Raw genomic sequence first — 12,681 nt, forward strand, 5'->3', positions numbered from 1 at the left:
AAGTGCATGTCAATTTTGATGTGCTGACTAACATACTAAAGCACATGTAAAGCACTTGATTATAATTTTAACTGGAGTGTGTTTGTTTGACATTACATTTAAAGTTAATGTATTTAAAATGTACTTTTATGTAATTACAAATATATTTAAATATGTGACAAGTTTCAATTGAAATGCCATTAAACTATATTTTAGTTGATCATAAATGCTTGTCTGTACATTCGGCAATGCACTTCAACCATATTTCATAAGACCATAGAAGTAATTATCAAATTACATTTAAGATGTACTTAAGTCCTACCATAGTCTATGTCAAAAAACACTTCACTTAAGTTCAGCTGATTGCATTTAACATCAATTTAAACTATAATACATTTTTATTTCATTGAAGTTAACATAGAATTAAACGTACAGAAAAGCATTTATGTATATTATTTTAAACATATAATTTCCATAATAAGTTAGAAGTATACTAAAGTGTATACACAAATGCTGGTAGTAACGGTATGTAATTTGAAAAACAGGTATAAAGCAACACACAAATATATATTTATTTATGTCAAACACAACAGAAGCAGCTCAAGCATATTTGATCATCCATCATCACAGCAGATTTATCTGAATACTGCACATTTACACCTTCACTTAATACAGACACACAAATAAAAACATGTTTCGCTTATTTGTAACTCTGCCATTCATCCAGGTGATGTGAAACACATACATTAAACAAGCGTCTTATTTTCTCTTTTCTTTGTTTCCCTCTTTTTTCTCTTTCTTTCCACTGCTCTTTCCCTTCTCCTTCTTAGCCTCTTTGCTGGGCTCTGCTCTGTCGGGTCCATTATTCTGCTGCAGCTGAGCGCTGTGGACTCTTTGGATGAGCGAGAAGTAGTCCTCATGTGGGCTGATTGGACTGGCCGAGTCCCCTGGGTGTGGAGTCGAGGGTCTCGAGTGTTTCTGTCTGGCAGGAGACCGTCGAGGGGACGGAGACCTGGAGCGATGGTTTTTGGGTGGGTTCACATTGAGAGAGGTTGGTCTGCCAGGCCTAGCGCTGAGAGGAAGCACTATAGTCTCCCCTGGTTGTCCGATTGTGAGGAAGACTTCAGGGAATGCACACGGCTGATTGTTTACTCCCTGAGTCTGAAGGAGACACAAAAATAGACTTTAGACCTAGGGGTTCTCAACTTTGGACTTCCAGGCCTAATCAAACACAACTTTAAAATGCTAATCGAGGTGTTTTCAGGATTACTAGAAAGTTGTAGGCAGGTGAGCTTGATCAGGGTTGGAGAAAAACTCTGCAGAAAAGTGGACCTCGAGGGCCAGAGTTGAGAACTCCTGCATTTAGACATTAATGTTCAGTCATGAATAAGTAGCCATCTGGAACATGGAAAACAATATTTAAGTCCTAAGTTTACTTTGAGCTGCAAGATCAGCTCATGTCTAGCACTTCCTTGAAGGTGCACTAAGTTTTACTTAAGTGTACTTATCCTGTAGTCAATCATTTTATCCCTTAAAACTCATCTTTGATCACCAAAATTACATATTTAAAAGTTTTTTCCTTGAAAAAAAAAATCTTCATGCCTTAAAATAGCTTGAATGTAACTCTACACCCTTGCCTCATTTAGTATACGCGGTTCTTTGAATATGTAAATTATCCCCGCCTCCACTCACTCACACAGGCTCAGAGATCCACTCATTGACGATCACACATTGACCTGATTGGTTACAAGGTAGTTTGTGACGTCAGAAACACCAGCGATTTCAAACCGCATTTTTGAGACTGTCTTTGGATCACTGCAGTTTTAATGTTATCGTTATCAGCCCGATGAGAAAATTTGGCTAATATCTTAAAGCCGATAAATAATGGATTACTTCCTTCAGCTGAGACACTTCAGATGCACACTGTTCAACCTGATGGTTTTGAATTGCTTGAAATATGATTGCAATCACTTCAAAAAGGAAAATATGGTTAAGTGCAACAGCTGCATAAGTCTTTCATATAGGCTACCTAAAATTAACATAGAATTATAGATCATTATATTGTGTGCTTGGGACATGGCTTTTAATGGTGAGACACTTGTTTTTGTAACCACTAGACATATAAACAACATTAAAACCTTGATTTTCACCACAGGGGGACTTTAAGTTTTGCTTAACGAAATGAACATCACTTTTGGCAAATAATGTTACCATGAAGATTCCACCTTTTACAGTGGCCTATAGAAAGCTATTTTATTTTATATAAAACGTCTTTTCCATACAAGCAGTTAATATAGTGATGTGATATTTATCACTAATACCACTATGGTGATATTTATTTATGAACATTACAAAAAAAAAGCCTCATAAAAGTGGTCTATAGGCATTTCTTGTGATATATTGCTCTACATCATATTGTCTTCTGATGCCGAACAGACCCAAATTGATGTCGTTATTAATGCATTATTTATAGTGAGCTGTTCACCCAAATATGAACATTCGGTCATCATTTACTCACCCTCAGGTTGTTCTAAACCTGAATGAATATCTTTCTTCTCCTGAACACAAAGGAAGATATTTTGTAACCAAGATAAACAGTAAAGAAGATATACAGTAACCAAACAGTTGGGCACCATTGACTTCTATAGTATTTTTGCTATGCTTCCATGCTATGGAAGTCAATGGGACTCATCAACTGTTTGGTCACAAACATTCTTCAAAATATCTTATTTTGTGTTCAACAGAAGAAAGAAACTCATACAGGTTCAGGACAACTTGAGGGTGAGTAAATAATGACAGAATTTTCAATTGTGGCTAAACTATCCCTTTAACTAAGGTACAATGTTGCAACCAGATCATTAAGTTAGTTGAACTCATCAGGATAGTTCACCCAAACAGGAAAATTCCTCCCCATCATGTTATTCAAAACTCAGATGATTTCTTTTTTTGGAGCTTGAAAGTTTTGGGTCCCACTGACTGTCATAATACTGACAAAAAACACTGACGCATTTTGGTCTGTTCCTCACACAAATCATATGACTTCAGAAGGGTTGTATTGTATGGACTACTTTTATAATGCTTTTATGGTTGTGGGTTTATAACTACATAAAGGTTATAGGCTACTAAATACTGACAGAATTTTCATTTTACATATCGTAAGTATTATTAGGTATTAAAGTTGTGATAAAACATAAGTAGAGACAGATTTGTCTTCCATGTTGCGACATACATCTGAGTGAAAATTATTTAGGATTATCGAAAAATAATAAGATGTAAGGCAGGACTTGGTTCTATTGTTGATTGGATTTTGAGATGTGGGCGTTAAAAGAGGCGGGGTTTAAGCGGATTAAATAATTGGATAAGTCCTGCATACATCACCAGAGAGAAGTCTGTCGATTTCACCAGAAGATTGAGTTATGACATTTTGATTAAACATTATGAATTATAAAAAATAAACTTACATCGATGAATCGTTCACAATGAGATCAATTAATGCATTTAGAATATACTGTAGATATGGTGAATTTTTATTTTATGCTGACTTTGTGTAATTTGCAGGCATTCCCTTGTTTCACACTTTTAATGAGAACTTTTCACTTAATATTCTTTCATTCTGACAAACACGTTTCGTGGTCATTTACTGCACTTACCTGATGTGGAGGGAAGCGCATGGAAATTTGAAATGATATCTGTAAAACAAGAGTGTGCTATTAATATCAACCACTTCAGCTCAATTTTCAGGAATCAAAGTCAAAAATAGATGCAGTACATGCTGAAAAAAAGAAGTCCCTCACCTGCGCAGACATGTCATCATACGGTAATCTCTCTCTATCTGACGCTGGGCAAAATGAGGGCGATCTGGGGGGAGGCCTGCCAGGTGTGTCTGAGTCACAGACGGTCAGAGAGGGAGAGGACGGACTGGGACAAGCTTTCTTTGGTGCAGCAGGTGATGCGGGGGTCAGCATGATTTGTGGGGCTGCTATATTTGTCTCTCTCTTTGTCTCTATTCTGGAGGGCTGGAGGCCTGGCAATGCGCCAAGTGTCACACGCTGATCATCCAGTCGTCCTCTTTGAAAGTTGGCCAGTAGATTGAAAAGGTCCTCAGAATCTTCCGCTGTATGCAACAAGCCAGAAGTACAGTGACTGAATTACAATGATTCGGTCATTAATAATCATCATTATCCGAGCAGACTTCAGTTACCTGTGGGATTAGCGTTCGGGCTATTCGGAGAGGGGGAAGGTTTTCTAAAGGGATCAAATGAGCACCGCTGGTCGTCCATTCGCCGATGCTGTGAATGATGCACCAGGGAAAAAAACTGGTCCTGATCAATACAATTTTGTACCTGATTCAGAGAAAGAAAACACTATATGAATCAATGTGAATTTATGATTTTCAGGGGCATTCTACCTTTACCAGACATATTCTACTATCCTAAGAAAAACTATAGTAACTGACAGCATACCATAGACTTATTTTGAACCCACATCATTTATCTATCTATCTATCTATCTATCTATCTATATATCTATATATATATATATATATATATATATATGTATATATATGTATATATATATATATACTGTATATATATATATTAGTGCAGTCAATCGATTAAAAAATGTAACTAGATTAATCACACATTTTTTCTGTGATTAATTACGATTAATCACAATTAAAAACATTTAAGTTTTTAGACGTTTTTAAAAATATATATATTTTATAATGTAATAATTTCACAGTTAATCTCCAAATTAATGTATAAACAACATAAAAGGCAGTATATTTAAAATATTTGTTTAATAGCATCTTTTTGTGAATGAAGGCCAGTATCACTGCTACTAATACAGCAACTAATGTCTCAATGAAAATGACTTTTCCCCCCAATTTTAAACTTTAATTATAGCCATTTAACATTACAGTGATAATTGAAATCTATCTTCTTTTTTTAACATTTATTAGGCTTCAAAAATATAACAACTTTTAACCTAGGTGAACTTAAAAGAGTTTTCACATAAACCCATAATAAATGTAATTTGAATAAATGTCCTTCCTACTTTTCTAACTAGGAATTGAATGAAGTTATCAAACAGTCACTGCATAAATTATAAATTAAACACAGATTAATCCTTATTAAAGCTATAAAAAAAAATTAGTCACGAGCAGTGAGTAATTTTCTGTTACTTTTGTTCTTTGATAAACTTTACGCTGCGTTAATTGCGTGTTAAAAATGCGTTAAACTGAAAAAAATTATTTGCATGCGTTAATTCATTAACGTTGACAGCACTAATATATATAATATTATGTAATTATATAATTATTTAACAATACCAAATTGACAAAGATGCTACAAAGATGCTCGAAAATTGCAACAGAATAAAAAAATGACCACAGAGTCAAAATATACTGTATAAGGGTACGTTTACAACAGTGTACTACAAATGGAAACATATTTCCTTTGCGTACAAACATACAGACATTGTCAAAACGATCCCCGTTCACACGGATCTACAAAAATGATTAAAACGCTGTATTATTCATGCCAGGCCAGTAGTTGGCGATGTCAGTTTGTAAAGAAACACTACACGCCTATAGACTGAACACGTGATACGCATGACGTCACCGTTTTCACAAATTCACATTTTTGTAGTTTACACAGAGACGATAACAGTATCGTTTTCAAAAGTTTGCATTTTCAGGCCCCCAAAACACTGCTGTCGTGTAAATGAACGACCAAAATGCATGAAAAGTTTTCAGTTTTTAGTTGAAAACGGTGTCGTGTAAACGGCCCCTAAGGTTTGCAAAACTTTTGCAATGTTCACACAAAGGGGCCGTTTACACGTCACTGTTTTCAACTAAAAACTGAAAACTTTTCATGCATTTTGGCCGTTTATTTACACGACAGCAGTGTTTTGCAGTAGCACCTCACTGCAGTACATGAGATCCAGGGGGCGGAGTTGGATCAGATCTAAGGGGTGGAGATTGGTAGGTTTAGGGGTGGGTTTAGGGATCAGATCTAAGGGGTGGAGATGGGTAGGTTTAGGGGTGGGTTTAGGGATCAGGGGGTGGAGATGGGTAGGTTTAGGTATATGTAAGGTGGGAGGAGTTGGATCTGGATCCAACTCCTCCCCCTGGATTTCGTGTTCTGCAGTGAGGACCATCTCGTGTTTTGGGGGTCTGAAAATGCAAACCTCTGAAAACTGGTTTCAAAGTGCAAGTTTTTGAAAACAACACCGTTGTCTCTGTATAAACTACAAAAGCACGAGTTTGTGAAAACGGTGACGTCATGCGCATGCGTATCACGTGTTCAATCTATAGGCGGGTAGTGTTTCTTTACAAAGTGACATCACCAACTACAGGCCTGGCATGAATAATACAGCGTTTTTAGTTCTTTCCGTGGATTCGTGTGAACGGGGATCGTTTTGACAACGTTGTCGTCTGTATGCAAAACTTGTATGCCAAAAGGAAAAACATTACCGTTTTTAGTACTTTGTTGTCGTTTAAACACACCCTATAACTTAAGAGCTATAACTTAAGTCATTACAAAGGCAAGTAAACTTTTTTTATGCTACTAACGACAACAAAATATATAAAATATGAAATATATAAAACATATAACATTTGAAATATCCAGTCAAATAAATATTATTAAATATAGGCCTATATAACACCTCAGAAGAAGGACTGAATGATCCTGATCTCCTGGTTGATTCAGATGGAGGGTTACTCGGGGATACAGGTTGAGAATAAGTCTTCCTTGGGGGGGCAGGAGACCCCAGCTGGATTTTGGGAGCAGAGCAGCACTGATCATCCATCCGAGAGCCCTGCCAAAGAGAAAATAATACAAGCGTGTCTTGTTATCACGGAGTGCTTTTAAATTAATGATATTCTGTCCAGGTTTCTATTTCTGTGCATGTACCAGTTATGGAAACAGGAGAGCGCTAGTAAATGTTGATTAAGATCTTAAAATAAGCCCTTTTTTGCTGGCCAATATTTGAGCTCTTGCCCTTATTAGAGCTGCGCATAGTCTCACAAATGTATCTCAAAGGGGTCGTTTCATCACATTTTCCATGATTTTTAATGCACTAAGAAAATATACTATAACTTTTTTAAACTTTGTCCACATAATTAAATAAATATGTATGTATGTATGCATGTAGGCCTATGTATTGGAAATAAGCTGCATAAATAATGACAGATAAATACATTAACATGGACTACCTTTCAAAGAGTGTTTCTGAAAGAGGTTTCTTCTGCTCATCAAGGCTGCATTTATTTGATCAAAAATACAGTAAAAACAGTAATATTGTGAAATATTATTATGATTTAAAATAGCTGTTTTCTATTTGAAAAAAAAATTAAAATGTAATTTATTCCTGTGATCAAAGCTGAATTTTCAGCATCATTACTCCAGTCTTCAGTGTCACATGATCCTTCAGAAATCATTCTCATAATGATGATTTGCTGCTCATATGAATCATTCTCATATAAAGATTTTTTCAGGATTATTTGATGAATAGAAAGTTCAAAAGAACAACATTTATTTGAAATAGAAATCTTTTGTAACATTATAAATGTCTTTACTGACACTTTTGATCAATTAATGCATGCCTACTGAATAAAAGCATTCATTTCTTTCAGACTTTGGAACCGTATTGTATAACCGTTTGAAATGTCGGAAGCGTTACACACCTGTATTCTGGAGACCATGTTGAAGAGCTGATCTGATTCCTGAGCTGTCATCCCAGGAGGTGCTTGTTTTCCTGCCAACGGCTTTAGCATCACCCGCTGGTCATCGAACCGTCGATTTTGGGTGTTAGAAATGAGATTAAAAAAATTCTCGACATCTTGATCTGTTTAGAGGGTGTATACAAACATGCGCTTAGAAAAGAACCTTCTCTGATTGGTTTGCTTTTTAATGCATTTGTTGAATTATTAACTTGATAAAACTTTATTATTACAGACTAACCTGACTGGCTGTTTTCCATATGTCTGGGTGAAGGCGATAAGGGGTTAATGGAGCAGCGCTGTTCATCCATACGTCCACGTTGTGTTTGACTAACTAGACACAACAGCTGGTCCTGGTCACCCTGATGAATTAAGTACAAGAATAACAGGCTTTTGTACTTTAACCCATAAGAACCCACTGTGACGTGGGTGTCACAAACACTGGTGATTATCTGGAAAGGTCTTTTTAAAGCATTATCCCTTACTTTCAACCCAGGAAGTCCCTAAGTGACATTTAAGGAACATCCAGGTTCAGTCATGTGACAATGTGTGCATTTTTGTTGCCATGGTAACATTTCCAAAATGGTGGCCTGCCCGGTGTGCACATGTTGCAGTGTCAGCAATTTTTAAAAATGCTTGTTTTTGTTACTAAAGGTATGTTTCAACCCATACAACAATTCTAATGTTTTAATAACATATCCTAGATTACACTTGACCTGATTTTAAAACATGTCTTGTACAAATTTATAAAAAACAAGTTATGAAAATGATGTGGTGACATATGTGTCACATCAGGCTTTTAACCGTAAAACAGTAGGTGGAATTTTGATGTGACCTATATGTCACATTAAGAAAAATGGAAATGAGCTGCTCAGATAATTTAGCTGATTCAATTATTTTAGTGTTATATATATTCTGCTGCTCAATTCAAAGCATATTTTAAACAAAAAAATGTCAAATTAATAACATTGTTAATGAAATGTATTCTGAAAATATTTTGCATACCTGTAACTAAAACCTGTATGCAACATATGGTATAAAACAGGTATAACATGTGTTGATATCATATGTTGGTACTATTTTAAGGTTATTTTATCTTTTTGTGTAGTGAGAATAACATGAATAGATTCAGGAAACATCTTGATGTTTTTTTTTTTTTTTTTTTTACTTAGCATTGTATTGTATTGTTTGTTTGTTTGTTTACAGTTTTATTGCACAATATACACATTTTTGCAATGTTATTGCACTACATGCATGTTCAACATGTTTACCTCCGGTGTGAGGTAGTTATTTATTTTTATTCAGTTTGCACGCATTTTTGAGTTGTGAAAAAATTAGCTAAAAATGTTTCTGGTTAAACCTTATACCTGAAAAGGTAGAATTTTGCAATGTTATTGCACTACATGCATGTTCAACTTGTTTACCTCCAGTGTGAGGTAGTTATTTATTTTTATTCAGTTTTCACATTTAGGAGTTGTGAAAAAATAATCTAAAAATGTATTTCTGGTTAAACCTTATACCTGAAAATGGTCACAGTTATGTGGTTTTGAAATATGTGGCAAAGCAAATAAAATACAAAAACTATTTCTTCTAAAAAAGTTTTTTTTTATTTATCTTCCTAGAAAAGTTATAATTTTGAAAATGTTGTGGAAAAGAAAATAAACAGAAAAAAAAACTGTTATTTAGAAAGAAAATTGACTAAATGTATTTTTTTTCAAATGAGAAATAAAATCCCAATGTGACATATATGTAACATTAAAAATTTATCATAAACGCCCAATGTCACATATATGTAACATTACAGATCTTTCACAAGGAGTGGTTGTATTTAAAAAACAACTGCAGAAACATGTTTTAAGTGGTCCATTTAGTCTGTTTTATATGCCCCATAATTTTCCTATAAGGGGAAATTGGTCCGGGTTCTTATGGGTTAAGTAAGTAGGAAGTTTTGAGAGAAAGTATCTGAGGCCACTGTAAATATATGCATTCATACTCACTTGAAAACTTTCCATTCTGTCCTTGTCTGATATGGGGTTGAATGAGGCTGATCTGGTTCTGAGCGTGTTATAAGTGTCTGAATCAGCAGGAGGTTGAGGACTGTAGCTCACTCTTCTCACAGAGTCCGGGGCCTCAGGGGTCAGGGTGTTTTTTGAATGGGTCTGTTTCCTGAAACTCTACATTGCAGGTTAAGAAATTTGAAGATAAAAAACTTTCTTTTCAATTCTTTCCTGTATATACAATCAAAAATAAATTGCAGGATTTACTTGAAAAAAGGCTAGGAAACAATTGCAGTTAATTTTACGTGCACTTACAGCGTACTTAAAAAGTACTGGGTAATATAACTACATGGGTTGAGGTTAGGTTTATGGGTAGGTTCAGGGTTAGTACTTGTTGAAAGTAGTTGTTATATACTATAATAAGTACATAGTATGTATATGCAGAACAGGGCTGTAAAATAAAACGCTACTAAATTTCAAATATAAATACTAAAAATTCAGAAATTGCTAGTAAATTCCCAGGTGAAAAATACGTACTATTAAATATATAAAAAATCTACTTGAGTATGTTTTTAGTACAATACAAATATACTTGAATGCATTTTTAATATATTTAACAGTACGTCTTTTTCACCTGGGTTTCACAAATAATTACAATGAAATGGCAAGTAACGTAGGGAATTAAATGTGAAATTTTGAAATAGAAAGACTAAAACAGTATTTTCTTGTAAAACATGCTCCAATAAACTTTGTTTTACAAATCAGATGTCCTCCAAAGTTCACTGGAAAACTCACATGAGCTCTGCTGACCATGTTGCAAAACTGATCAAAGTTTGTCTTCAGTACATTTCCCTCTTTCGGATCTCTGATGGTGAATGCCTCCATCCCTGGCAATGAACTGAGCGTCACTCGTTGGTCATCTAATCGTTGACTCTGACTCTTGACCAGGAACTGTAAAAAGTCATCGCCATCTGCCGCAGTGTCGTCCAAAGAAACATGAACATGTAAATGTTACTTTTAAGGCAAGACGCTACAGACAAAACCTGTGCACTGGTCAATTTTGAGTATTTTGGGCTATTTTTGCTTCCACAACAGTCAGATACCTGCACTTCAGCAGCACTTATAAACACCAAAATTGTTAGCTGCTAATAAACCAGGTATATTACTGTCAATACAGAGCCCGCGGACACGTGGTGGAAATATGGGATGGGAGGAAAACATTTTTTCAAAGCTTTTGCATTCTCTCACAAAACTTTTGCGTTCCCTTGAGAAATTTTGCGTTCGCTCGCAAAGATATTTGCGTCCATTCGCAAACTTTTGGGCAAAACCTGTTGTGAGTTTGGACAAATACTTTCTGATTAATTTATCGCTGGCAGTGGTTCAGTTCAATGGAGAACCTAAAGGGACATGGTGAAGGAAACAAATATGAGATGTGATGAAAAATTATTTGTCAATGCTTTTGCGTTCTCTCATGAATGTTTTTCGTTTCGCCGAGAAACTTTCCGTTCACTCGCAAACTTTTGCATTCTTTCGCAAAGATATTTGCATTCGTTCATAAACTTTTCCACTCACTTGCAAAGGTATTTGCATTCACTTGCAAAGATATTTACGTTCATTCGTAACCTTTGCTCTTGCAAAAATATTTGCGTTTGTTCACAAACTTTTCCGCTCACTCATAAACTTTTGCATTTTCTCTTAATGTTATTTGCGTTCGCTCGCAAAATGTTTGTGTTCCCCCGCAAAACTTTGTTTCATGAGAAACTTTTCGTTCCCTCGCAAAATCTTTGCGTTCTCTCTGAAAAGATAATTGCATTTGTTCGCAAACGTTTCATTTCACTTTTGCGTTTCCCGGAGAAATGAACGCATTTTTTTGCGAATGAACGCAACGTTTCTCGGTGGAACGCAAAAGTTTTGCGAGAGAAAGCAAAAGCATTGAAATCTTTTTTTCCCCCAATCCCATAATTTTCCCTCCACCATGTCCCTTTAAGGGCTCTGTAAGAGGCTCTGTAAAAAAGAGATATCACAATCCCCTCTGGAAAAACCAATGACTCTAATATGTCAACAAAAAGAAATTTGAACCTGGGTTTATCCAATGTTCATATTTCTGATATGGAAATGTATGTGAATTAGTTCTATTCAAAAATGCTTCATTTGCATCTAGTGCTGTCAAATCGCTTAATCATGATTCTAACATGAAAGTTTTTGTTTATGTGTGTGTGTGTAAATATATATATATATATATATATATATATATATATATATATATATATATATATATATATATATATACACATACACACACGCACACACATGATATAAACAAACTTTTATGTTAGAATTGATTAATCGCGATTAATCGATTTGACAGCATTTTAGAAAACTGGAAATACAAAAGCATTTGTCTAAATGTGCTGTGATTAATCAACTGTGTAAATAGGGTGATGCCTATTTTTTATTTATTTTTAATTACCATTACCAAAATTGCAAAGACATCTGACCTGGGCTGTTGGCATGAAGTTGTTGAGGTTTTGTTGGACCCAGTGTGCAGCGCTGTTCATCTAATCTTCCACGCTGAGCGTTACTAACGAGGGAAAACAACTGATCCTCTTTCTCTGAAACTTGCTGCGAAGACCGAACATTTCAATCAATTTGAACATTGTTAACAGGTTGTAGTAAACATACACTGTTAATAATGATTCATATCAATGAAGTAATAATCAAATACAGCAGAAAAGTTTAGGGTCAAAAGTTTAGAAATGTAAAAAAAAAAAAATATGAAATACCTCCATGTTGTCCGCCACAGATGTCATCTCCTACTACTATCTTCATCTGGATTTTCTTCTTAATAAGATACAAATATCAATGCATACTTCTTTAGAACATGTATTCAAATTTCAGTCATAGTGTAATCTAGTACTTTTGTACAAACTTGCGAGCAAGCTTCTCTCTCCAGACTGAAGTAAAGCTCTACCAGGA

General features: G+C 35.1%; 1 protein-coding gene across 1 annotated transcript; it reads right to left on the minus strand.

The window, feature by feature from the left end:
- Positions 1–527: 527 nt before the first annotated feature.
- LOC311098455 (uncharacterized protein) lies at positions 528–12,673 on the minus strand. The gene is made up of 11 exons (XM_084138655.1): positions 12,489–12,673; positions 12,204–12,327; positions 10,501–10,676; positions 9,706–9,882; positions 7,950–8,070; positions 7,673–7,833; positions 6,652–6,804; positions 4,181–4,322; positions 3,774–4,093; positions 3,630–3,668; positions 528–1,140 (listed from the first exon to the last, which is right to left on the minus strand). The coding sequence occupies exons 1-11, from the start codon at positions 12,513–12,515 to the stop codon at positions 739–741; spliced, it is 1,842 nt and encodes a 613-aa protein (XP_083994781.1). The 5' UTR covers positions 12,516–12,673; the 3' UTR covers positions 528–738.
- Positions 12,674–12,681: the final 8 nt, after the last annotated feature.

The sequence above is a fragment of the Abramis brama genome (genome assembly GCF_963993115.1).
Source record: "Abramis brama genome assembly, chromosome: 1".
NCBI lineage: Eukaryota > Metazoa > Chordata > Actinopteri > Cypriniformes > Leuciscidae > Abramis > Abramis brama.

Coding starts and splice junctions, on each gene's coding strand:
- LOC311098455 (XM_084138655.1), bottom strand. CDS start 12,515: ATGACATCTGTGGCGGACAACATGGAG. Junction 12,328..12,488: donor CTGTGGCGGACAACATGGAG/GTATTTCATATT, acceptor CGGTCTTCGCAG/CAAGTTTCAGAGAAAGAGGA. Junction 7,834..7,949: donor TATGGAAAACAGCCAGTCAG/GTTAGTCTGTAA, acceptor CCCTCTAAACAG/ATCAAGATGTCGAGAATTTT.